The sequence below is a fragment of the Macrobrachium rosenbergii genome, chromosome 13 (genome assembly GCF_040412425.1).
Source record: "Macrobrachium rosenbergii isolate ZJJX-2024 chromosome 13, ASM4041242v1, whole genome shotgun sequence".
Taxonomy (NCBI): domain Eukaryota; kingdom Metazoa; phylum Arthropoda; class Malacostraca; order Decapoda; family Palaemonidae; genus Macrobrachium; species Macrobrachium rosenbergii.
Genome location: NC_089753.1, coordinates 22,365,651 through 22,392,844, shown reverse-complemented (window position 1 = coordinate 22,392,844; position 27,194 = coordinate 22,365,651). Strand labels below are relative to the sequence as shown.

General features: G+C 39.6%; 2 protein-coding genes across 5 annotated transcripts in view; both read right to left on the bottom strand.

The window, feature by feature from the left end:
* Positions 1-1,689: 1,689 nt before the first annotated feature.
* Positions 1,690-27,194, bottom strand: part of LOC136845000 (acyl-coenzyme A thioesterase 1-like) — a 61,878-nt gene continuing 36,373 nt past the window's right edge. For 3 of the 4 annotated variants that reach the window (XM_067114604.1, XM_067114605.1, XM_067114606.1), the window contains exons 7-10: positions 14,192-14,380; positions 12,997-13,191; positions 12,316-12,542; positions 1,690-2,099 (exon numbers count right to left, since the gene is read on the bottom strand). In XM_067114604.1, the coding sequence (XP_066970705.1) occupies positions 12,342-12,542; positions 12,997-13,191; positions 14,192-14,380 (585 nt within the window). In that variant the 3' untranslated portion in view covers positions 1,690-2,099; positions 12,316-12,341. The remainder of the gene's footprint in view (positions 2,100-12,315; positions 12,543-12,996; positions 13,192-14,191; positions 14,381-27,194) is intronic. The other variant, XM_067114607.1, reaches the window with a different exon arrangement.
* On the bottom strand, positions 23,832-26,715 carry LOC136844550 (acyl-coenzyme A thioesterase 1-like; the record flags this gene model as incomplete). Its single annotated transcript, XM_067113833.1, has 1 exon — positions 23,832-26,715. A coding segment is annotated over one exon (690 nt), but the record flags the coding sequence as incomplete, so codon positions are not given.

Below are 27,194 nucleotides of genomic sequence, written 5' to 3'. Positions count from 1 at the left end.
AAAGCGGGCTATGCACCTCTTAAATACTGAAGGAGAATCAACCAAAACAGGGCTGAAACTCCTCAAGTCCAAACAGAGGAACTGAGTCGGAAGAGATGAAATAGGGCCAGAACATGAGAAATGACAACATGGAATGCTGGGTGAAAATACCAGATCATCGGATGGAGGAATGGGTACTTGGGTGGAGAAGGGAGAGGATTCTTGTATGACGTCACCACATAACCTTGACGATAGTCAAGGGTTGTCTGCATGGATAGACATCACATAACAGAGACGACAGTTGGAGAGACTGCACAACACCTAGAGGCAATTATTGAGAGGTGAGAGCTGTGCTAAAATCAGGCCAACTCACTCTACAGTAGTTGAATAGGTAGCGGAAGAGGAAGAGCCACTATACGAAAAGGAATAATTATCACCAGGTGATGAATATAAGGTGATAGAGGGGAAAAAACTGAGCAAGAGGGGGTGAGGGGGTTATTGTTTGGTTGGGGACAATACCAGGAGAGCAAAAGATAACAGACAAACAGAGATGTGGTTCAGAACTACTGAGGCAAACATAATACGTCTGAAACCCTAACTACCGGTTCATATACATCACAAGCACTCTCTCTAAAAGGGATGTTACGTGAGCCAGCCAGTTACCAACTTAGCAGAAAAAACTTCTATGTTTAGCAGAAGCTTGTCACAGTTGCCAACACAGAGCCAGCGAACATGAGTGTCAACCAATTAACTCCCAACGAGTTTGGCGCTGAACCCGAACCGGAAAAGCGGATGAGAGAGAGGTGTTGAAGGGCACAGAACCTTGGTCCCAAGACACACCTTGGTCCCAAGACACACCTTGGTTCCATGTCAGAAGAGACAACCAACTGACGCAAGGCAGTCCAGAGGGTGGGCTACAGACAGATGCCAAGGCTATGACCCCCTTCTCTCTCGCTGGGAAAACCGAAAAGGGCGAAAACTTTGGGGGGAAGGCATCTTGGCCCTAATGTTTTCAATCAAAATCCTGATAAAATAAGCCAATAATTTTTCTCCTGAACCATGTAGAGAGCAAAAGAAGGTGAAGCAGAATGAGAGAGAAAGAGGAACTAGTCTAGGCTATCTGGTAGGTTAATGAAGGAGAAGCAACACCAGAAGACAAAAGAAAAAGACTGGGAAGGTTTCTGGTGTGCACTAACTACTGTAATTCATTATGCAAATATCAGCCTCTAACATCTTCCGATACTACACAAAATTACATCCTCTCATGAGATCACACAAAATCTGCACATTAAGAAAACAACCCTTGTGCCAGATCAGCTGGTCTAACAGGCTACGAGGTAGTCTTGCAAAATATAAACGTTAGTTTCTACAGTCTTTCCTATACAGCGTGCTGCTTTCATCTCCACTTGTTGTAGATGACATAAAGCAAAATCAGAAATAAGCACTGTATCGTACAGGAGAAAATTGGCCAGAAAGCAAAAAAATTACAGACCCCGATCCAACCGTTCATGTAATAGTTTGGCATGAAGAAATATGACAAGAACATAAACATTCCAGCACCATCTAGTGGGAAAACAAATGACTACAGTGACAGTCCTCGTGGGTTAGCCAAGCTTTTTTTTTTTTTTTTTTTTTTTTTTTTTTTTGCCGATCACACCAAACGGTGCGAAGATAAAGCTAACTTTAACAGTAAGTAAGACTCATTTAAAATAATATGCTTTTACCTTTATTTTGTTGATCAGAAGAACACACATTCGGTATTTACAATTCTTAAATGCATATATCTTGAAAATGCTTAGAATAATTTGATCAAATATTTTCATTACTTACTAAGTATATATCTGATATATTATAAAATTCAGATCACCTGTAATTTCTATAATTTCACGCTTACTATACAAACATACATTTTCTACCTCTTTATTGTTAAGGGCAACTTAACGGACACATTTTCGGAGAAACCTCAGCAGAGTTGGCCACGCATGTATCTGGGCTTTAGTATGTAGCACAGTCCTGCCACCCCATAACAAAGGCATCCTGACAAGTCCGTGGAACGAAGCTCTTGAAAAAGGGGAATACGGAGGTTCAATGAGATGACCAGCACCTGGATACTGATGAACCTACAGAAACGTAGTCAGGTAAAGAAAAAACACAAACGTTAAAATTTGCATTCATAAACGAAGAATTTTGAGCATTAATTGTACGTGTCAGTGGGTCAAAAATTAGTTGCCCAACATACAAATACAGGCAGTACCTGGTTATTGGCAGCCTCAATTATCAGCGGTCCAGTTTTACACCACTTGTCTAGCTATGAAAATAACCGAATTTTCAGCGACGATATCCGCTTATTGGTGCCGATAAACAAAGATCGGTGCCGATACCCTCCTAACTTCTGCGCTGATCCCCGCTTATCGGCACAGATATTTGTCGATTTCCGGTTATCGGTGATTTTCGGTTACCGTCACACTGTCGGGAATGGAACCCCCGCCGATAACCGGGGACTGCCTGTAAGAGTTCTCACCTTTCCTTTCTTGCAAATTATGCTATAAGCTTGGTCTGCATGCATGTAAATTTATTAAAAAGCAATTATCCTACGTCCCACATCCTTCTTAGTAATGTGAATACAGTAATTCTGAAAAGATGATACAGGCATAAGAAATACACATAGGTAAGAAATTTCAAAAACAGGTTTTGACATAGGAAAAACCTGTTTTTTGTAGTCATTGATGAGTCCTCAAGGAGTTACCCTTCCATGGTCTACAAGAGCTCCAGGGTGACTGGACTAATATCAAAGAATTCTCTTAGCTGGTCTTGTAAACAGGTATTTTGTTGTAATAATGATAAACACTATTACACGTGATGGAGTATAATGGACTCAAAGATGAGAGGGCATTTTCCCTTATATTCAGCAAAGCTGAACCCAGTTTTCCAACATCAAAACCTGCAAGGAGAAGTGACTGTTGTGCATACGCATCCACAATGTTGTTTACAAATGGACCGGCACAGGACCAAGGAACCATTACTCTGTTGGTCAGTGCAGGATGATCCCTTGCCCAAATCCCATGCCTTTCCATCAGGGAAGTGGGAGGGTTTTGAGGACTCAACAGATACTACCTAAAATAGGTTTTTCCTACGTTAAAACCTGTTTTTTGATAGTGATACTACCTAAAATAGTTTTTTCCTATGTTAAAACCTGTTTTTTGATAGTGTAGTAGCTTGTTTCATCCTCAAGGAGCTTTACAAAGAAATTGACAGGTGATGAAAAGGCTTAAGCTCTCAGTTTTTAAACCCAGCACCCTAAAAGAAAAAATATTTTTGGTTCAAGCTCAAGCCACAAATTTCAAGCCCCATTCTTTATTCCAAATAGTCTTCAGGTTTTGGTACCAAAGAACCAGAAACTATACACGAACTTATGTTTTAGGATGTCGTTCTACAGTGGCTTACCTAAGCAAGCCCTTTTCCCAGAGTTAGTATACTCACCGTCAATAAGATCCCTGGTTTTATGCTGTACTGTAGTGCCTAGGGGTTAGGACTAACCATGCCACCTACTGATTGTCGAATTCGTTCAAGCTCGTGGCAATAATTTTTTTAAAAAATACTGTCTCTGATGACCACCCTATACATTCAGACTTCTTCAAAAGAGACATTTCTGAAGATGGCCAATGACGTACTTAATTCCTAATATTATGTGACCTAGAAAAGGAGTGTGGAGTTGCCTTTTTAAAAAGAGACACTACAATCATTCTTAGCCCTTGTAGGGAGAGTGGTTTGTTTCTGCTAAGGTGTAAGAGAACTGGACCCTCTGGGATGTTTGCCCTGACTTCTAGGTAAACCTTAAGTGCTTGCACCAGGCATAATGTTTTGTCTGCTAAATTGAGTTTTCTTATCAGAATAGGAAATTTCCTTCTTAAAGGATCCCCATTCTTGGCCAGGAATGATGGGCCAGGGGACAATAATAATTGATGGTCAGCTCCTAATGCTAATACAATCAAGAAAATCGCCTTTTGTGGCATGTAAGTTGTGGTTATATTGGATCCACTGAATTGGGGGGTTGACAGAAGTTTAAGCACCTTGTTCAGGGACCAAGTAATTGGAAGCCTTTCAGGAATGGGTCTTTGTAGTGCAAAAGACCGCAGAAGGGAAGTGACAACTTCTATACTAGAGTCAATCCCGAATCCATAAAGCAAGGGTTCTGTTAATGCTGCCTTGTATGTCATGATTGTTGTAACCACAAGGCATTTGTCTTCAAAAAGGTATACAGTATAAGAAAATTTAAGCGTTTCCGTAGAAATCTCAACTGGGCTCTCAGCATGGATATAAGCTAACCATATCTCCCATATGGACTGGCATTGCCAGATAAATGATGTCCGTAATTTTTGGACTAGGTACTTAGCAATGTTGGGCGAGTAATTTTACAGTAGATCATATTTTAAAAATCCACACATGAAGGTCTCTGCTCAGAACGGAGGATGTGTAGACAACTTTCCCTCCTACTTTCTGGGAGAGAACAACGGACGGTAGTGGAATTGATCTCTTCGCCCATAGTTTAAGTACTGTACAGCAATAGGAACCAATGCCTGTTTGGCCAATTTGGGGCTATTAAGTAAGCTGTTCCTTTGAAGGTTAGAAGTTTGCTCAAAACCTTCGAAATAGAGGAAAAAGATTTATTGTTCTCCATTTGTTCCAGTCTTGTAGGAAGGCATCTCTTGCAGGTGCTTGACTGTCCAAGTTTGGGGACACATATACTGGGAGTTTGTGATTCTCGTATGTAGTGAACAGGTCCACTTCTGGTTAGTTAGTTAGTTATAAATGATTTGTTTGTGGAAGCACGTTGGCTATTGTTTGAAAAGAGTGGTTGTCCAACATCCACTCTGTTGAGGATGTCGTTTTCCTTGATAGAGAGTCTGCTTTTACACTGAGAGACCCTGAGAGATGAATTGCAGACAGGTGCCACTTGCTTGCGCCATCCAAAGGATGGCTAGCATTATCATATTGAGAGGAGGTGAACGTGATCCTGACCTCTTGATGCAGGGACACTGCAGTCATGTTGTCTCTCTCTTTTGGAGGTTTTGAGTTTTTTGAGAGACAAAAAGAGAGCCATCAGCTCCAGAAAACTGATATGACAATTCCTCAGAGTTGCTGACCACCTCCCTGCCACCTGATGCTCCTCACGATGCCCTCCCAACCTGTCAACAAGGCATCTGTGTGTATTGTCACTCGTGCAGACGGAGGAGTCAGGGTGACCTGTTTCACCAGAGATTCCTTCTGGGTCCAAGGCCAAAGTATCTCCCCAACTTTTAAAACTTTTGGTGAGGTCGGTCTGGCATATTTTTTCTTGGATGCAATAGCCAGAATTTGTTCACATTTTTTAGTTACAATGTGAGTATTGGCTCTATTACTGATGCTCTAATTGCTGTCTAGAAACTCTGGGCTGTGCAAAGAACATTTTAAGGACTTGCCTTATTCTGTTTTGAGTATGATGGGGAGAGACAACAGGCTGTGAAGAGTATCCTAACAGTCCCAGCACTGAAAGTGTCTGTTGGGCATGAGGCGGGATTTTTTCCAATTTATTATAAAACCTTTTGACTTTAGTCTGTTGACCACTGCTCTTAGGTTTATCAAGCACTCTTTTCTTGTGGGTCCCTAGATCAACCAGTCATCGAAGTAGGCTATTAGTTGTAATCCTTTTCGTCTGAGTTCTCGACAACTACCATTGCTAATTTTGTACAAAAATTCTTGGGGCAATGTTCAGCCCAAAGGGTATGACTTTGGACCTTTACGTATCTTTCCGTTTGGAACCTTAGGAAGGGGCAGAAGGGAACTACAATATACGATATGGATGTGCCAGTATGCATCTTTCAGATCTATAGAAACTGTCCAAGTCCCTTTCGGAATGATTGAACGTACTTGGGCAACAATAGTTATTCGAAACTTCTGGCAAACAATGTGCTTGTTCAGTGTTAATTGGTTGAGGATCGCTCTTCATTAGGAGGAATCCTTTTTGGGGACACTGAAGAAATGTGCTTGGTGGCGAATATACGCATGTTAACAGGGTCTTTTTGCACGTAACCTTCCAGAGAAGGCTCTGGTTTTTGGAAGAACCCCTTTAAAGGCGGGGGAGGGATGAGACCGTTTCCACCCCAGCCCATTGAAAATAATGCTGTTTGCCCGTGGTGTTGTCAAGGTCGACCACCAATCATACAGTTCCCATGGGTATCCGCCTCTTCCTTGGCTTTTGCCCTTGATAGGCATTGCTTTTCCTTTTCCCCCGTAAGAGGGTCTCAGACTTTGTGAAAATTATTTCCTTGCTGCTGCTGTTGTTGTCCCTTTTAGGGAGTTGTCCCTTCTGACCTACCTGTCTTTGAGGAAAACTTTTGGGGTGACTGAAGGCCTATAGGATTTTCTATCATAGCAAGCCTTTTTGGGTTGGATAAAGGGAAGTTTCTGGTTTTTTGTTTCCTGAATTTCCCTTTTCCCAGAAGAGTGTACTCTGTACAATTCTGATGGAAGCCTTGCTCGTTAAGTTTAGCCACAACAGACTCCTCAAACAGGTCCTTACAGAACGGGTTAGAATGTAATATAATGAAGTTGCATTGGTAGGTGACTTGTCGGAGCCCTCCAATGTTTCCACTCATGCTTTTACTCACCACTCCAGAAAGTCATAGATTCTTCCCATAGGGTTCTCATAAAACTTTTGCCCACAACAGCAAAATGTTCTGGAATCTTCTGGAAGCCTTTTGGTAGCAACTTCCAGCAAGGTGATAGAGGTTATAATACTAAGGAGGTGGATCCTAGCATGAAATTCTGCCGAGGCTGTCCCCTCTTTGATTCTTCTCATAGGGGTCCCAAACTGCTGTGTAGCTATATCTCAAGGGAGCTTTTTCCTTTCAAAAGGGAGTTGTAGTGTTGCCCATTCCTTGGTGGAATTCCCCGAAACTGGGATGACTGCGGCAAATGGTTTTTTTTGGTTCCTCATTGGACAGGTTGGTACCTTTCTCAGCTAACACTCTGCTGGCCCCACGTTCGATTCCCCGACCGGCCAATGAAGAATTAAAGGAATTTATTTCTGGTGATAGAAATTCATTTCTTGCTATAATGTGGTTTGGATTCCACAATAAGCTGTAGGTCCCATTGCTAGGTAACCAATTGGTCCTTAGCCACGTAAAATAAATTTAATCCTTCGGGCCAGCCCTCTCTAGGAGAGCTGTTAATCAGCTCAGTGGTCTGGTTAAACTAAGGTATACTTAACTTTTTTAATTCTGTCATTCACATTATTAATAATTTTGAAAGTGAAGGGACAAAAGGCTGGGGCTGCTTGGTGAGAAACTTGGGTCTTATTCAAAATGGAAGTAGAGATCCACTTTTCGTTGACCTGGTAAAGGGTGTCTTCTATAGATTTTAATGCTATAAACACAAGTAAGAGAACTGTTTCTGTTAGTGGTTTCTCCACATCTGGTGAAGGTGGTACCAGGCGCCATTCTGTATTAGGGAATGCTGTCCTGTCTCTAAACTCCACATGTACAACTTCAATCATAGTTTTTCTCTCACTAATTAGATACTTACCATTGGGAGAGAAAATGCACATTGAGGCATCTTGCAAACGACTATCAGTATCATCAGGGGTGAGTACTGGAGCCCCTATTAGGTTTTGATTTGAAGTCTTGTACAGGCAGTCCCTGGTTTACAACGGGGTTCCGTTTTTACGCCGCATCGTAAACCGAAAAATTGTCAAAAATCGTAAGAAAACCTTACTTTTAGTGTTTTGGGTGCATTGAAAACGATGTAAACTGCATTTTTATTGAGTTTTTCATAAAAAACCTCCAAATTATTATTATTCTGCCGTTTTGGAGCCATATTTCTTCCGTCGGATCGGCGTACGACGCGTCGTAACCCCGGCAAATGCGTGGTAAACCAGGAAATAATTTCTGATGAATATATTTGAAAAGCGTCGTAACCTCGGAACGTCAAAAGCCGGACCCTTCGTAAACCGGGGACTGCCTGTATTCCAAACTGACTATTTTGTTGTTTCCAGACGGAATTCTAACATTAGACCTTGTTTGGGCAACAGTTGTATCCACTCTCACTTATTGGTGACAGGATGCAGTACCTTTACACTGGGGCACACATGAGTGACCTAATTTACTGAGTTTTGGCCCAAACATAGGTCTTGTTCTGAGAAAGGGTTAAATATCTGCTACCGGAGTTCTACCAGAAAGATATAATCTCCCTCTGCCTCACCCCTACTGAAACCTAGGACCCACTAAGACAGCTTAAAACTAGCTGTTTCGTCCTAAAACTTGCTGCCAGGAGCATACTACATATTTCGCACTTATCTGGCGACCAAGCAAATTTTCCTTGTTTTTTACAAGGACTATGCTCAGGCAGGTGGTATGGGCCATATCCACTAGCAAAATGCTAACTGAGCAGTTTGCTACAGAACACTTGAGCTGAGGGTCCTGCACAATGGCGGCCCTGTAGTGACATAAAGCAAGTTGTTATTAGAAGCTAGTTAGTATTAATTGTTTTTAATGAGGGACACTTCTGTAGTTCCTCATATAGTTTCCATATTACAGGTTAACTTGATTACAAGTGTTTAGTTGTAATATATTTTATTAAATATCTATGTTAACTTAAACCCTCCAAGGTTTAGGTTAGTTTTCACAGCTGTATATGGCTGTATTGCATATACACTTTTGCAATGGCTATGTGAAATTTTAATTCTAATTGTCATGCCATTCAAACTACCTGCTATGAACTAATTTGTTTAACTAACCCAAGCTACTGTTTTATATGGCTTAGGTTAATGCCTCTAGTATAATCTACATTAAGCTAAGAATATAGGATTTCTTAGAGGGTCTTCCTCACTCCTATTAGTGGTTTCTCCTATATTTATAGGCTATATAAAAACTGAAACTTACTAATATGTAACCGTAGTTAGGCTACTATTTTTTTCTAACCCAGGTTGTTATTTATATCCAATCCTAGACTATTTTGTCTAATATATAAACTAGTAACTCACTAATGTGTAACCTTATAGCTAGGCTATCACTTATTTTAATCTAGGCTACTGCCTAATCCGGATTATTTAAATCACACTTGAGGGTATGGGTTACATAAAACACAATTAACTTAGCACGTAGCCTTAAAGCTAGGCTACCACCTCATCCAGCACAGGTTACTATTTCATCTAGTCCTAGGTTACATGGTCTAGGCTAACAATTTAGTCCAATAATGGGATGTTTCGTAAAAAGTTATCACTTAAGGTACTGCCTAGTCCTGGATTATTTAGGTCATGCTTAAGTATACACATTATATAAAAGGAAAAAGTGTGTAGCCTGTTTATCTACAGTAATCCTAGGGTCCTTGGTGTAAACTAGACTGTTGCCAGGCCCATAACAGGTTATGTCTTAAAAGGTTCTTCCTTACCTTAATTTAGGTTACTACCTAATCCAGGTTATTTAATTCGCCCTTAAGGATATGTAATCCTAGGTTTTAGGCTGCAGACAACATCTATTATAGTCTAAATTATTCTCACTGAATCTGATGTAGGCTACTGCCCGGGCTATATTAGACACTGTGAGAAATTCTTCTCACGCAATTTTTTCTGAAGTTTTTGTGTATTCACTTGTTACCATGCGATCTATCTCTTACTGTAGAGCTGTTAGGATCATCTGTCTTATAAGAAATTACTGATTTGATTTTTCGTTGTGAATTGCCGTCTGTCAGGTAATCAACATACGAAGAACTATGTTACTGTATTTGTATCTGTATTCATGTGAAATCCAAATATATTCGCATACTTGTGTATTTTGTAGAAATATTTACGTCTCTATTGCATGTCATAATAAGGGTGAAAGAACCAATCTAAGTCGAGCATGACACTCTGACATTATTTCGCCTGATTTTTGCTATGATTCTAGCATGAAGTGTAGAACACTGTTATAGTTCTAATAATTCATTTATCCTTATCTATGTGAAGTTCCTCTTGGTGAATGTATTGCACCACGTATAGTAATAGTTGAAGGTGTTATTAGATCTTGTTTGTACCTCTCGCCAGAGAAGCCATTAATCGGGGTCAAGAGTTCGGGAGAGGGGAAAGGAAGGATGGTAGCTCGCCCTCTGGTCACCCCTCTTGGCGTCCCTCTATGGGCGTGTATGCATATGTGCGTGCACTGTATGGGCGTGACGTCGCCCAAATTTATTGTCACACACCACCAATTAATTCACCACATTTAACCTTCTTCTTCGTTTAAAGTGCTTTTTCCCATTTTTCATATGGGGTAAGCACGATGCCTTCTTTTGAAGGACTTTGATTTGGCGTTGGGGTAGGCCGTAGCCTCGATCGACTGCCCTGCCTGACATCACTTAGACCGCGGTAGCATGTGTATATGTATTGTGCCAAATCCCCAGCTCCCTTTCTCCCAGCAGCGAGGAGACGTGAGCGGTTAGGCCGACAGTTCGAGACGTGTGAGGCGTCTGTTATGATTTTAGAAGATGTTGGAGTGGCTTTGTTTGTGTGTGTACTAGTCTGTAACACCCATTTGCTTTCAGCAAACCTATCCGTTGATTACATACATAATCCCGGGGTGTCTACACGGATAGCAAAGTGTCCGCCCCTCTGACCGGTCGGCTGCGGATTTGAACCCGCGACACAGACTTCTTATGAAGTCTGAGTCTGCTGCTCTACCGACCGAGCCATCGAGGCTCTAATTCACTACATTTAACCAATATGTTGAAATTGCACAATATTATATTTGGAATTTATTTTTGATAAAGAACTTGAAAATTATCTTTCTTTAAGTTTTTATGTTCACGTAAACTTTGTAAGTCTGTTTTGTATTCGTGGTCATTGTATAATTTGTCGCTTTTTCCCCAGTAAAACCTGAATGCAGGACAGAACCCACAGCTTCTTGGCTCAGCTTTTGAGTAGACCTGATATCTAGTGTTGTGTAGTGATGTGTGTGTGGATTTAGAAAGGGTGATTGCCCTTATCCTTTGAACTCTGTTGTAACTTGGTTCATTTGAGTGCCATTGAGTTATAATTCCCTTTTGAGTAATTCATTTTATTTGTCTCTTATGTGATTACTCTTTGATATGTTTAACCTTTAGTTATTAAATTAATTTTAAATTCAACAAATGCATTTCAATGTCCCTCCATTTTGTTTCATTTTCCTGTGTTTCAGTTTTTAAGAATGGTGAATATAATTTGATCTGATTAACGTTAATATTGTGTTCATACTTTAAGGTTACGCAAGTAACTTACAGAAACGAGGTACATATAGCACTCGCAAGATTTTGAGAGAGAGAGAGGCGCGTATCTCTCATCGTATCTCACAGCAACTTATGATCTGAGTTCATGTCTATAGGGACTGCTCAGTAAGTAAAAGTACTAATTGTGGTACTGATCATTAATGATATTAGTGTGTTATCCTCGTTAGCAATGAATTGGCTTGAGAGATATCTCCCCGTAATTTAGAAACCGCAAAAGGAGCGTGGTGTTGTTACGTAAAGCTTTTAGCAGTCTTTTGACCAAGCAACAACATTAAGCGTACAGTCCACTTTGTCCTTACAATATATTTTTTCACCACAGCTTTCGTTATCTGAAAGGATATCTAAATTAATCATGAATTGTGGAACATTTCTTTAGTTGAAACTTCTAAACAGAATGACAAATTCTTCAAAACAATTTGTGCTTTTTACAATTAGAGATCGTAAGTAAGCGCTGACCATATGCTCACGAGAAATGCCGGTTTACGGCTTTCACACACAAATTAATTACCCGTTCCACAGTTTAAAACTAAAAATTTTAACTAGAACTTAAAAATAAGCGCTTCACTTTCGATTTTAGAGGTTTCCATGATCCTCCGTAGTGAAAACGTAGAGTAAAAAGTTGACATTAGCACTGGCTTTCGGCGAACTTTCCTGTCACTTGACCAGAAAGAGTAATGGCTCCTTGGTCCTGTGCTGGTCTTTTTGTAAACAACATGGCAGACATGTATGCACAATAGTCACTTCTCCTCCTTGCAGGTTCTGACGTTGGAAAACTGGGTTCAGCTTCGCTGAACATTAGGGAAAATACCCTCTTACCTTTGAGTCCATTATACTCCATCACGTGTTACAGTAGAGTGTTTATCACTACAACACAATACCCGGCTGCAAGACCAGCTAAAAGAGAATTTTTTATATTAATCTGGTCACCATGGAGCTCTGGTAGACCATGAAAGGGTAACTCCTTGAGGATGAAACAAGTGACTACGCTATCAAAAAACTATAGTTTAAGAAAAATTTAGCTGAGAAACCACAAGCTGACAGTGAAAAATATAAATTTGAACTTACAACTGCATTTGATCAGAAGTCAGGTATCATAATTTTCCTCTTGGACAAACAAGAGTCTTAAATAAAAAGTTTGTAACTCTTTGCCATGCCTGCACCTGAGCCTCACAATGGGGCTGTGTCTGACCTCCCCACATGTTTGGTGAGCTCAGTAAGCCATGATATGAAGCTCTGGAGAAAGGAGAATAAGGTGGCTCTATCAGATGTCCTGCGTCATTATATATGCACTCCTAAAAAGAAACAGAACCAGTGTCTCACTCACCACCACCAAGAAAAGTAACTTTACAATTGTGAAGGTTCATGCTGCAAAGAGTCTCACATGCAGAGACAGAGACAAAGCAATTTTCACCAAAATCATTTGCATTTGTATGTAATTACTGATAATCATTTGTTAAATGAAAATCAAATACATCTTATTAATTCATGACTTGAAAATTGACTCTGTTATAAAAATAGCCATGCAATGGTTAGCAAAGGGCAATGAGTTAGTAAAATAATAAGAAAGTACCACTGAGATGCTTACCGTAGCCACCAAATGATGCTTTGAGATAAATTAATACAAACCAACAACAAATTGAGAACTTACATGCAATACACCAAGTTTGCAAAGTTAGGGTAATTCTATAACCAGGGGACTCCTGGATTGTGGAAACACAGGACCAAATACTTCACAAGTAAACTTACCTCAAAATTGCTTTTCCCAGCTCTTATCAGACGATTCACGGCATGGTCTGCATATTCTACACTTTTCCAGTTCCTGTCATCCCTTCCAACCAAGAAAAGAAAATTGGCATCTGCTTCCTCAACAGGAATGATTGCTTCTGGCATGGAAAGGCTATCATCCAGTACATCAAAGCAGTCCAAGATTTCATTTTCAAACTGAAAGCAGACAGTTAATATTTGTTTTATTTTATTTATTTACAACAGATGATTAATTGGTGTATGAATCAATCCATGACAATGAGTATGAATCTTATTTTCTCCAATTAAACAATACAACAATGAGCTCACAGCAGTAAGTCGAGGACTAAACTACCTCATATCTGATATAATGTGTCTATCTAAATATACAGTACATGGGTGAGTTTTACAAAGCATTCATTTAGAAAGTAATGATGACAGTCAAGTTGGTACTTTTCACAGCAAGCCATGATGAGTGAACAGGACAAAGCTGATGTTTGCCAGAAGAGGCATTAATCATGGGAAAACAGTAAGTTCATAATCTGTACAGCATATTCTAACCAGACTTTTGTGAATTACTGACTGCATATTATAATTAGGATATCTTTAATACATTTCAAGGCATTTGAATGCTGAGTTCCTTACACATGTAAGAAATATATTTACGGAATGATAACTAAGCATAGGAGTGCTAGTCTTCACATGCTTTAAAGCATAATGCAATATAAAATTTTCCTCAAACCTAAAAAGGAAGAGAAATTCAAAGCCATCAGCATGAATGGAAGTGTTGAAACATACCAATTTTCTTTGATGGCCAATTCTATTCATGTTGACGGCTTTGAATTGCTCTTAATTTTCAAGGAAAACTTTATATTACAGTACTGTATTTTTTATCAATGTTGAAGGCCAAAATGATTAATTGAAAAGTAAATATTTATGGACACTATATTACAATCAATCACATGAGACCTGACCTCATAACTCAGTCCCAATTCTTGGAACTCTTGACTTCTCCATCCTTGGTTAAAACTTACAAGAGTCAAAATTTATTTCTATCTTTACTGCAAAAGATCCATTTCTCAATAATTAAAACTCCCCTCCTCACTGATTAAATACCATAAAATAAATTTCAGGAATGTATAATGCACACAAGTAGCGATAAATACTTTCTAAAAAGGAGATACGTTTCCAGTCTTACCTTGGCCCTTGAAACATCAAACTGCAACCCAGGAATAATTCTACTTGAGAGCTTAAACTCTGCCTGTACATTGGCATTGCAGCCATTTATCGCAACAGCTGCCTTCACTTCAGGAATGTATGTTGCCATGGATAGAGCAAGGTCTCCACCCTTGCTGATGCCTATGACACCGACACTTTGATTTATTACCTGCAAGAAGAATAAAATTCTCCTGACACACGAGTAAAACAAAAAGAAAAATTTGTAATTAAATAAGAAATGGAGCAGTAAGACAACTTATGCTTATCAAGGCTAATGTCATTCGAAGTAAATGATTCAGTGATAACAAAAATTAAACCTTTTTAGTAAAATCCACTGAACTATACTTATTAACTTTCAGAAGAACAATTAGAACCCTCCAATGTGAAAGTAATTTTTGTAAGTTGACATGGTCTGGAGAAGTATATTTATAAGTACCCTGTACTGTACGTTAGTTTAAATCCAGATTTTTATCTTAAGGGTTAATGCTAACAGTCCTGACAGATGATACCACAGATCAAGTAAGCAATAAAAAGTAACTATCACTGAACTTTTAAATCTGGTCATTATGAGTACATAACCCATAGAAAATGGTCTTACTTCACCAGAGTGCCATGCTCTTCTTTCCATAGTTTGAAGAGTTCCTTGTCTCCTTAAGTGTCTGTCATCTAAACTAACTTTCCTTCCTATTAACATACTTTAGAAGAAACTACTTGATGTATGCAGGAGTTTAATGTCATTACTTTGAGCAGCAGAGGGCTTTTTTTGTCATTCCAAGTTAAAATTTCCTTCTTTAGCCCCATTTTTACTTACTAAGACTTCAGTGCTTCCTATCCAAAATGTTCCTTCTTCCTGCAAGCAAGCAATTCACAACTGCTTTACAGTGAATTTAATAAGTTCACTTTTATACTTGTTGCTCCATTTTCTTAATTTTAAATGGATTCTGTATGCTCTATTAGATAAAGATTATTGGTTATTTGTATTTGTTCTAAGGTATCATGCCACCTGGGTTTTGTTACTAATACCCTCTATATCTGCCTCACATAGACCCTCCTATCTAGACTGTGGTTGGAACATATGATTTCCTATGCAAGGTCATGACCCCAATATTGGATGAAGGCTCCTTTCAATTTTTCATTACTTTTCTTCTAAAATGTGTATTTCCTGTAAGGTGTTTGTCTCGCCAAGAATTGGGGAATATGACTACAGTTCGCAAGGCTTATCCTATAAAAATACAAGTTATGATAAAGCTGTTGCTTAAAAAATTCCACCCTGTAATCCACCTTACCCTTTAAACTACGAATTATATAAGTGAGTTTGACTAACACTAGAAACCAACACACTGGGAAGTGCCTTAAATACTTATATTTAAAGTTCACCGTAGACAGTACTCGAGAAGTTTTACTGACCTCAAGAAAAATGAACTTCGTACGAGTATCTGGAGGGATGAGGTAGAAAAAATGTCTGGAACTACAGAGGCAGAAAAGGTACAGGCATTGCCAAAGGCAACATTTTAAAAGATGTGAATACATTCTTGAAGGCATAAAATGAAGTTTCCAGTATGACTGTAGCATGAAAGATAGCAGAGACTCAAAGTGCTGTTAGAAGTTACATGGTATTATGTGACAATGGTGCCTCAGTGGCTAACTAATCTATCCTCAGAAACACCTAGAAAACATCATGTATTTGTGTTAATCTACTCTTGGACTGGCTGGTAGTGGTACTATCCATAAGTTCAGTTGGCAGTTAATTAGAAAATGGGGCCAGTGTTAAACCTTTTGAGTTGCAGTTTCCATTCAGTGGATCTAGTTTGGATACTATTAAATGTAAATAGACTCTTGTAGTCTGTTATTTCATCTCTGAGTATTTTGAATGTTTTCATCAGCAGACCTCTTCAAGATTTTTCAAGAGTAAAAGTGTATGGTAATAAAAAAAACAGTCAAGTTTGTCATATGCAGTACTAAAAAAGCATATAAATGCAAAACTTTTTGAGCAATTTAATCAGCTGCTTCAACCACATATAACAAATTTAGGATTCAGTTCCCTTGTATTTGCTGCAGTTTGTCTCACTTTTTTGGTTTCTGCTGTCTAGTTTACAGGTCACCGGGATCCTTAAGGCCCGTCCAGACGATCGAGCATTGCCCGCGTGCACAAGTGAGCAGTTTGCCTGTTAACAAGTTTACCGCTTGTGCCCACTAAAACACAGGCAAAGTTCCTGTGTTGGCTGTTTAGCGAAAGCACCAGACACTGTCTGTGGCTGGTAATATGACATTACTGCCAGACGCACGAGGCTTCCTATGGAGGCAAGGGGCAGAGGTTTTCATTGTTCACTCTAGTGTTTTACAGACATTTCTGTCTCTGCTTCCACTATGGATCAGTGGTCAAGACCTCATGTTCTACATTTAATAGAACTTTATTGGGAACGCCCTTGTCATACTGGTAGTTATCGTACCACACAGTCTGCAGGTCCTGCCTGAATGACCACGCACTCTGGCTGTGCCCAGGTTTGACTGGGCCAGCTCGGCACCGTGTGGACAACACTACAGTTGTACTTGTGGGCTCTGCTCGTTTGTGGGCAGTGCCCATCGAGCTGTGCTCGATTGTCTGGACGGGCCTTTAGACTTTTTGGGACTATTGTCAGCTTTGTTTTTAATGGATGGAATTGTAGGTGCCATATTTTTTGCAAGTTTCTACTTAAGGGATATAGCTCATAAGTGTTCTGATTTGTATTATCAGCAGTAGAAGTCAAGCTGCAACTCCAGTTGGAAAAGGAGATTCCTACAAGCCCAAGGCACCAAAAGGAAAAGGAATCCCAGTAAAATATAAACTCTTTAGACCTTTTAGTTGTGGGACAGGTTTCATCTCATCTGTAAATGGTTTGGGTTCTGGGGAATCTTTATCCTCTTCTCCTTAATCCCTTCCACTGTCATTAAAACATCTTACTAGACACAGAAATTCTAGGGTCATTTGTTGCCTTCCTTCACAGAAATAAGTAATCAACCTCTTGGCACAACATAACTTTCCTCCTACTATTTTACCATTTGTCGAAAGGGTTCTCAATGTAAGCCTAGGATCCAGGCTGACATTTTCCAAAGTAGTTGGCATAGAGATGGAGACTTCATGCTGCCTTCACTTTGTAAATACATAACCGAGCTTAAGTTGTCTTAAATTAACCCAAAGAATTTGTCAGACAGATGGTCAAAGGACTGAAGCTCCTGAAAAACTGCTTTCAGTTTCAGGAAACTGCTGTGGCTCCCTGCTTCTACATTGGACCACCATCCTGATGCAGCAAAATCTAGCATATGAGAGTTCCATTCCTCTTTTGAAGTGCCAAAATCCACAACCAGACCTCCTTGGATGACAACTATGATGAGGGAGGCCAGAATTGAGTGGGGATTTGTGGAAGATAAAGCACAGGAATGAGAGGAGTGGGATTTTTCAGAGGCCATTTGTATCAAGCAGCAATGGAGGTGATGACGACATTGATCAATTGGCGATGAATTGTGATTGTTCAGACCCCAAACAAAAACATTTGTGAGGAACCAGGTTTTCCAGGGATGTTAGATGTCCTATTAGTTTCAGCCAAATATGGAGTAGCGGAATTAGTCATCAAAAGATCTGGAAATCATTTGGGAAGAGTTTTATTTTGTCCAAGATTATTAAAACTAATGCAATCATCATGTTAATCTGTATCTCTAGGCAGCTTGCTGTCCAGAAAGAAGATAGATCTCATAAGCTGATAAATATGCCCACCACCTGCCACAGGTTAATAGGACACTTCCAAGTGGTCCTGAAGCTTGCTGTTCATGAGATCATGAGCATTCAGTCACCCAAGTGACTCGTCAACCTGATACCCTGCTTGCAAGCCCAGATCACAACTAGAAATAATACTCTTGCTAAAACTTGTGAGGCTGTAGCAAAGCCAAACTACAGAGGTCTCTGTATTTGTAGGGAATGATGTACTGGAATAAAAAAATAAGCATCTCAGAAGTCAATCAATGCTACGAAGTTGCATTTTCAAATGCAATAATACGCTGAGGCTATGGTTTCTCTGGATGAGTCAGAAGGTAACAGTTTAGAGGGATGAGGTCGATGATGGGTCTCCAACAACTGAGAACTTGGGAACTATAAAAAGAGGGCTGTGGAACTCTTGTAACTAGGCTCTCAACTCCATAGCTTTCTTTTCCAACACCGACCTCACGTAGGCATCCAGAGCATGGACCTTCCCTGTCCCCTTGTCATACTACTGGAAAAGTATTGGCTGAGAGGTCAATGGGGGGAGCTTGTTTCCAGGAATTGAAGTCAGTAATCCTTCTTGAAGGTCAATACTACCCAAAGATCTGATATGATCTCATGCCGGTTCAACTAGAATTTCTACAGACAATTACCACTGAAAATGGTCTAAGTTGGTAGACAAACATCATCATCATCTACTACTGAAGAGTTTCTGGCCAGATTTCTTTCCTCTTCCCTGGAAAGAAACAGAGTGCTGAGACCTTAGAGTATTAAGTAGGGATTCCATTAACTTGAAAGGACTCCTCTCTTAGCTATAAGGGGAAGCAGTACAGAAGAAGTCTGGGAGTTGATGAAAGGTCCTGCCAAGATCTGACTGGTTTTTCCTAAGACCCATTTTACCAATTTCTATGAACTAAAAGCTCTCTCAGAAACTGACTTGTGTCTGCCTTTGTGAGAAACAGGAAACAGATGGCCTTCAAAAAGAAAGGGAAGACATCACTGGCCAATGCCTCTAAACATGGAGGATGCAATTGGCCCATTAGTAAAAGCATCTTGACCTGGCTTCTGGTAAACAAGGGGTGTTGGGGTAGTCATTGACATATCCAACCCAGTCTTGGAGCCTCAGCCTTCTATCCTACTTGCTACCTCATTTAGCGGTGCAAAACATTGCATTTTTAAAAGTAAAATGCATTTTTCCTAACATACAAACCCGAGGTCCTTTACTTATATGGGGAATACTTTCGGCGAAGCTGAACTGGCCGCTAAAGACTTAACAAGGCATGTATTGGTATTGCCAACAGCTGGGAAGTTGGTTGGTAACAGTGGGAAACCCATGGTACCAACCTCCCGGCTTCACGCATTCACTTTACTTTCCAGTCTAGGGCAGATTGTGGGGAGGCTGAGGTGGGTAACCTGAGTAAAGGACCTCGGGTTTGTATGTTACGAAAAATGCATTTTACTTTTAAAAATGCGATTTGTTCCTACACAAATAAAAACCCTTGGTCCTTTACTTATATGAGAACTCATGATTCGGTGGGAGGAATCTAAGTGAAGGTCTCTGAACGACTGGAAGTCCAACCGCACCTTATGTTCTCCTGGGGTAAGAGCCAGGAGGACATGGTCACCGGACCATGATCACTGTTATGAGAACTGTAGTGTCACGGACCAGTCTACTAGACCGCCCTTGCTGTGACGGGGTTACGGTAGGTAAGCGAACACAAAGCGAAGTGAAAGCCAGAAAAAACCTTTCCCAGCCACAGAAGGGGTGACCGGAGGATGTCAGGGACTAAAGACCAAAATGAAGAATGGGTTTGGTCGTTAGTCCGCAACCCCTTCCCGCCTTGTAGGGGAAAGAGGGGACATCACATCTAACGTGTACCTGAAAGGGAACAAAGATTAGGGTACTCAAGGAATGAAACTCACCTGCGTCTGACTTCTGGTTCAGCTTGTAAGGCCCAAACTCTCACCCCAAAGGTAAAAAGTTGGATGACAAGAGGGAAGAGAGAGCCAGTCACTCACCTTTCACACCCAATCATGCACGTACAACAGACGAGACACAACACTGTCCTGTACAGGAGCTGGGTAAGTTACACAACTTGTTCAGCAGCCACCACTGGCCCCAAGGAGAAGGTATCCAAGGACCGATGGGTAACGTCCCTTAGGTAAAAAGAGGTGAATGTGGTCTGGTGTGACCACACCGCTGCCATCAGTACCTGCTGAACCAACAGGTTCTTCTTGAATGCCAAAGTGGGTGCAGCCCCCCTGATTTCATGAGCGCGGGGATGCAGAGCGCTGGTGTTGTCCTCCCCAGCTGCTGCATATGCTTTCTTGATAACCTCACGAAGCCAGAACGAGATCGTGTTCTTGGACACATCTTTCTTAGGGGTTCCAGTGCTAACGAAGAGTCGTCGACACTCAGGCCTGAGGCGCCAAGTTCTCTTCAGAAAGCGCCGTAGCACTCGTACAGGACAGGGTAGTAACTCGACAGGGTCATTATCTACAAAGTCACTCAGGGATGGGATCGTGAAAGACTCAAACCGAGCGTCAGAGACCGCTGGGTTCTGAGCCTTCGCTACAAACTCCGGGACAAATTCGAGCGTCACCAATGCCCACCCCCTTGAGTGTTTAACTGCAAAGGAAAGTCCCTGTAATTCGCTAATCCTCTTCGCTGATGCCAGGGCTAGCAAGAAGACGGTCTTGAGAGTCAGATCCGTCTGTGGCTTCTCGCAGTGGCTCATATGGGGCACGAGTCAGGCTCCACAAAACGAGACACATATCCTACTCAGGGGGCCTGAGTTCCCTGGGCGGGCAAGACCGTTCGAAGCTCCTCATCAGCAAAGATATTTCCAGGGAGGACGAAATATCGATGCCTTTCAAGTTTAGGACCAGGGCCAAAGCCGCCCTGTATCCTTTTACCGCTGAAACCAACAGGAGCTTCTCTCGATGAAGATAGACGAGAAAATCTGCAGAAGACGGCCCACTTACCCTGGTAAACCGCTGCTGGAGACTTCCGAGGTATCCAGACACACAGATAATGACCAGTTCTACCTGCAGAAGTGCCGAGGGACCCTGATGCATATTCATACAAGTGGAAACAGGCACTCTTCTTCTGCTTATAAAGTATAGTAATGCATTTGATTTTAAACAAATCACAAACCTGCCCTCTTCATTCTAATGAAGAAGTGAAATCACTACAGTTCCCTACTGATTTTATTTTAGGATGAAAAACTGTAAGGACACGTTTTAACTTACTACTACTATGACATCCAGAGAAAACTACTACTATGACATCCAGAGAAAACCACCTTTTGTCTTCTAGATACTCAACAATATGTCAATATCTAAACTTACCCACTGATAACAATAGAGGACCAGTCACAGCGTGACATACTGCTTTGGTATTTATCATGCTTTGTTTTTTCTCTTTCTATAATTACTGAATCAAGAGCACTTTTGCCTAAAGAACAAGTTTGTCTCCATCCTTTTCTGAATCCTCTCTCACTCCATTGCAAGGTGACTACCGACTAACCCTCTATGTCCCTAACATAATATGAGATGGGTAATCCTCAGACTATTTAGCTCAGAAGATTTCTAAGAAATTAATCCTTGCTCCCTTTCCTACTTTTCCAACAACTTCCTCTTTTATTTCATAATCACATTTCATTCTTCTTTCCTTTATGCCTGGGTAGGTTAAGGCTAGTCATATTCTTTTGGTAGATCATCATCTACCCATCTTTCAGTTTCAAGTGCATACTAGAATATTAGGACATTTTTCCATATCAAACTTATAATTACAACTTATAAGTACAGTACTGAGTTCTAAACCTCACTTTATTTTAATGATCATTCAACATTCCTGCAACATGTCACGTAATGAGAGAGCTGAATCATGGCAACAGATAAGTTCAGTACAATGGGATAAAATAACTACATTTCAAACTAGATTGAAAAGTTCAGTGAAAAAATATAATTTTGTTTTAATGGACCCAAATGGGGTACTGCTTATGTTGTGCCTTATTAGTAGTATCAGAGGCTCTTTGCAAGGTTCCTCCAGGCACTCGACTTCAAATGTTCACTGCCTTGTAATTTTGAGTCTGTTTTCCTGGTTACTCTTCATCAGTATGCAACTTCTTTAACCTATGTCTTGCTGTGATTTTCACCCTTGATGTTCAGAGAAGTCTCACTAGTCTAATTAAGCTGCTTCACAAAAATGATTGCAAAGATGAATCTGTCACTGGATTAAGCTAGCTAATGGACAGCATGCATAAAGTTATGGTGTGTTGGGGTGGTACCTGGGTGTAATATCAGCAGGAGTGGACAGTAAGTTTGTACCAGTGGCAGATGGCAGTCTAGCACTGTGTGTATCTCTCAAACTTCTTCTGTGGTAACACTGTCTCAAACATTATTTTTTTTGCTATTATCTTTTGCACCCTTCATGAGTTGCCTGTAGACTTCACTATTAGGAAAACTAAGGATGCATAAATACATCCTCAGTGACTATTGTATACACATGCATTTTTGCTAATAACATTGTACGCTCATTCTTATTAACCAACCTACATTTTTTTATTACTTTCTGTTGAGAACATTGAACTCTAAAAGTTAACATCATTTTTACAACAAATTTACAAGGCTGTATTCTACCCTATTATTTACAGTTTAGTTAGTGCTTACATATTTATATTAGTAATAATCTGTGGCTTAGCTACATACAGTACCGTTACCTTATTATCTCACAACTACTATTAGAATACCAATTTACAAAGCAAGAAAATGTGATCAGGAGCTATACAACTAAGCTGAATAGTCAGCCTACACAAGCAGACTTACAAGGTGTTATACAGATTCATATTTTTAGTAAAAGGTGAATGTACAACAAAATGATACTCATCTTTGAGTGAAGGTGGAAATAAATAATACTAGTAATAATGTTGTAAAATATCTATTGCGATTCTATAACAATATTATAAAAAAAATACTTAATTTCAAAGGCTTTTGACATATCTAAATAACCTATGAAGAGATAACAACCATATATTGTAATATATTTTACCTTAAATATTACCAAGAACACTTCATAATCTATCGCACATATAAGATAACCCAAGACTGCTTTCAAACCAATCACTAACCCAAGGAACCCAACAAACTCTAATAAAATTCAGATAAAATCTTTCATCTTTCAAAAGTGTGGATCACTGAGTTATATATAACTCTGTACATCATATACAGTACATAAAGTGAGCTTAATACTAGACTGATGCATTCTACCCAAACCAACGACAATAAATGAAATCATACGGTAACAGCATAAGTTCAAGCTCACTAAAGACAGGACTTCCTGAAATAACTTCAAAACCAATACTCCTTTAGTGTTGACTTCACAGTCCCTAATCAAATGACCCTGCAGACACCAGATCAAAAGAGAATAAGAGTGAGAAGAAAAACTCTGAATCAAGAAATTAAGGCTATAAAGCCAAGCACTTAATTACTTTCAGCCATTCATTAAGGACACTGAAAAGAAAGTTGGACATCAAGATAACACAAAGTGATTCCTCAGCATACGAATGATTCGTTATTTGTATTTTCGATATACGAAGTAAATAAAATTTTTGAAAAATTTTGCTTCCATGTACAGTACAAGCTAAAAATTTGATTTACGAGCTGTTTGGTGGAATCTGGCGTGCAGCCAGCCAGGATTGTGGGAGGAGAGACGGAATCACCTCGGGTCTGGAGGACAGGGTGAGGGCCATGTGGATGAAAGAATGGAAGGAGGTAGTGGGATGGCAAAAAAACAACTGGGATGATGGTCAAAGTGGGGACGAGTTATTTTTACCAAGTGCCAAAAAACCGTAAAAAGCAATTGTCACTTGATAGGTATTTTGCAGAAAAAAAAAAAAAAAAAAAAAAAAAAAAAAAAAGGATTCTAGCAAATCAAGTGTAAGTGAAAGCAAATGGGCAAAATGTAGTGAAGAGAAAAATCATCCAAGCCTGGTCCCAGTGGTACAGCTGGGAAGTCAGTGGGAAGCAGACACACCCTCTCCCACCCAGTAACCCACCACCATCCCCTCCCTCTCCTCTCTATCATCTCACTCAGCGCAGTCCCAAAAACTCGCTCAAGGTAAGACTCTTTCGATTTTTTACTGATGATGTATTGCATTTGATTGTTTTATATTTTATCATTATGTTAAATTTATTGTGAAATTCCCTTTTATTTTTTTGATGAATACTGTATGGACATCATTAAAGTATATACTGTGCTTGTGCTGAAAATAATTGTATTAAAGTGGATACAAAAGGTGGATATGGGGGAAATTCTTGAATGTGGAATGAATTAATTTACTTCTTTTCCTTACGGGAATACTCGGATCGATATACGAACATTGATATACAATTGGAATTTGGAACGAATTTTTTTCATATACCGAGGAGCCACTGTATCTGGATTATAAAGGCGATGAAGTACAGTAACAGAAAGGTCAGATAGCAAGATGGGAGAAAGGAAGCAGGAAAGGATGTAAAGTAAGACTGAAAAGTGGGTGCAGCTAGGGGGCTGTAAGGATACTCCAAACACCCTTTGGCAATGGCTACAATGCACTGCATGAAGTGCAATGCAGTTTCCTATTCAACTACCTCACGTCTCAACCTTAATCTCTGTTACTTCCCCTACCACACTCATGACTTCAAAGTGCAAATGCAGTGCCTCTAATCCACCAGTACTGCCAAAAGAGAAGAGGATCCTATATTTTCTTTTACTACATGATGGAACAGATTATTCAACACATATTTCTGATCCTTAAAATCACACAAATAAATCTGTTTACTAGTCTTTACCATACGCCTTCTAACCACTACGTACTATAATATATTTCACCCCCTTAGATCCCTTGACTTTTCTTATTTCTGTGCTTCCTACCATGACATCTTCCCAAACCATGTTCATGTAGTGTCCTCTTTGGTGCATGAGTTTTCCTGCCAAGTTTTATATCAACTAGGAATTGTCATGCTTCTTCACTTCAAAGGGGATAACTTGTTAGCTTAAAAGGAAATGCTGCCAGACAAGATCCATGTACTATATAACCTCTTCTTACAAAAGTAATGTTTGATAATCTTTGCAGGACTTTCCAGAACCTTTTTTTTTTATCCCTCAATATTTCCAAAATGTTTTCTTGCCCAAATTTCCATTTGCTGGCTTCCATCCTTTGCAGATTCACCTCTGGCTTTTGAGTCAAGTACTTTAAATCACTTGTTTACAGTTAAAACTACTTCTTCTTTATTTCAAGAGGTGTTCTTTAGATTCATCTTCCTTGTACTGCAGACTTGTAGTTTTCCCTTGCTTTTTACACAATCTTGAACTACTCTTTCATTACGTATCAACCCTTACAGAGCACATCAGATATTGTACATCTGATTTTGTTTTATGAAAATGTTATTTAGTTTGAATGCTGAGATTTTTTTATACCAGAGTTATTGAGGTTGTAATCTGACCTCCTACACCCTACTTGCAATACTGCTCTCCTACATGGAGTACTTTCTTTGTTTCCAATTCCAACAGGACTGACTTAATCCAAGGCAATTCGTATTATTAATAATCTCACCCTTGCTTTTACTTAAAATTCTCTTCTTGCCTTTTAAGAAAAGCCAGCCATGTTCTGGCACGAGCTCTTGGTCCTGGAAGAGCCTGTGATATACTCTTTCTGCACATACAGCTTTTTCTGACGACAAGTTACAACTTCCCACATATTATATGCTATGAAAATCAGTCCTTCTGCAACTGAAAAGTTTAACTGTTTTTTTCCCCCTACTTACTATAAGCTTTGGAATTCTCTTCTTATTCTCTTTTCCACTTAGTCTGACAATTGTCCTCTGAAGGCAGGTCTATATCTTTCTTTGAGGTATACCCAGCTTTTCTTATTCTAGACTAAAAGATGAGAATTAGACTGCTTATTTATTAGCATTTCTAATTAAAAAAAAAAGGGGAGCAACAGATTCTTCCACGGTAAACTTATGCAATCACTTCTATGACACCTCAACCTCATTAAAGCCAAGCCAGACGTCCAAATGTATGTGTTAAACTGTTCCTAGAGGTGACTTCTCAAGGGAATGGAGGTTACATATTTTTCATTACCAATGTGAACTCTTTCCACTAAATGATACCATAAAAAGTTCTGCATCTTTTCCCAAGCTCTTTCCTGACCAAGGGTGTGGTATTTGCAAGAACCCCCCCAGCAGATGGCACTCATGAAGGTGTGCTGGAAGGAAGCGTAACAGTGTGGGGAGTACGGTGGCTCAAGTAAGTGCCCTGTTCCAGGATATGACTCGACAAGACAGTCATGCTTATAATTATGAGATGATAAATATTTACGGGCACCCTGAGCTTGAAATTCAGAATTTACGTTTTGATCATCAATGCCGACCAAGAAGAGAAAAGCTGAATGACTTTTCTCAAGGGGGAGCATGTGTTTTTCTAAATGCTTATGACCTGGTACGCAAGCCTTTACATTTATTGTTCCATCGTCACTGATCACCAACCTATTTTGGTCCCACTGAAATGGAGGGTAAAGATGGCCTTCAACTCTTATTCCTTGATTGCAGGGTGCAAAAAAACCATTAATTGTGACACAAGCAATGACAGACGGTATAAATGCAGCCATTGAAACTGCTAAATCTCCCCCTTTGCTTGTACCAATAACACCCACACCATAACCAAGAACCTGCAAAACAACAATCAATATCAAACAACAGAAGAAACGCTTCCTTAAATAAATGATTCATAACAATTCAGCATCTAAAAATCATGGACAAACTGCTCAATACATGTATAAATAAAAAGTGGCAACACAAGCGCAGTGTGACATAATTCTATATTTAACAGATATGCTGCCTATGGACTTGTTTACAATAGCAAAATATATATCCTTAAATTTATCTACTGTACATCCAACAAAAATCACAAAGTTACATACATTAATATGTAGGGTGTTATAACAATGCCTTAGGAAAATACTCAAATTAACTAAAATACACTTCTGAGGCCTCTCTTTTATCCTCTATTTTCTTTTTGCTGTCATTTACCTTCACCATTCATGATTACGATAAAATCTTCTCATTTTCTAATTGAAGAATATTGTGCTTACAGTATACCATACACCAAGATCAGTGTTTTTTATTTACAAAATTGCTACTTCATGTATTACATTCAACTTGATTTTCATTCTTATATTTTTACTTATGAACACTGAATAAAAAT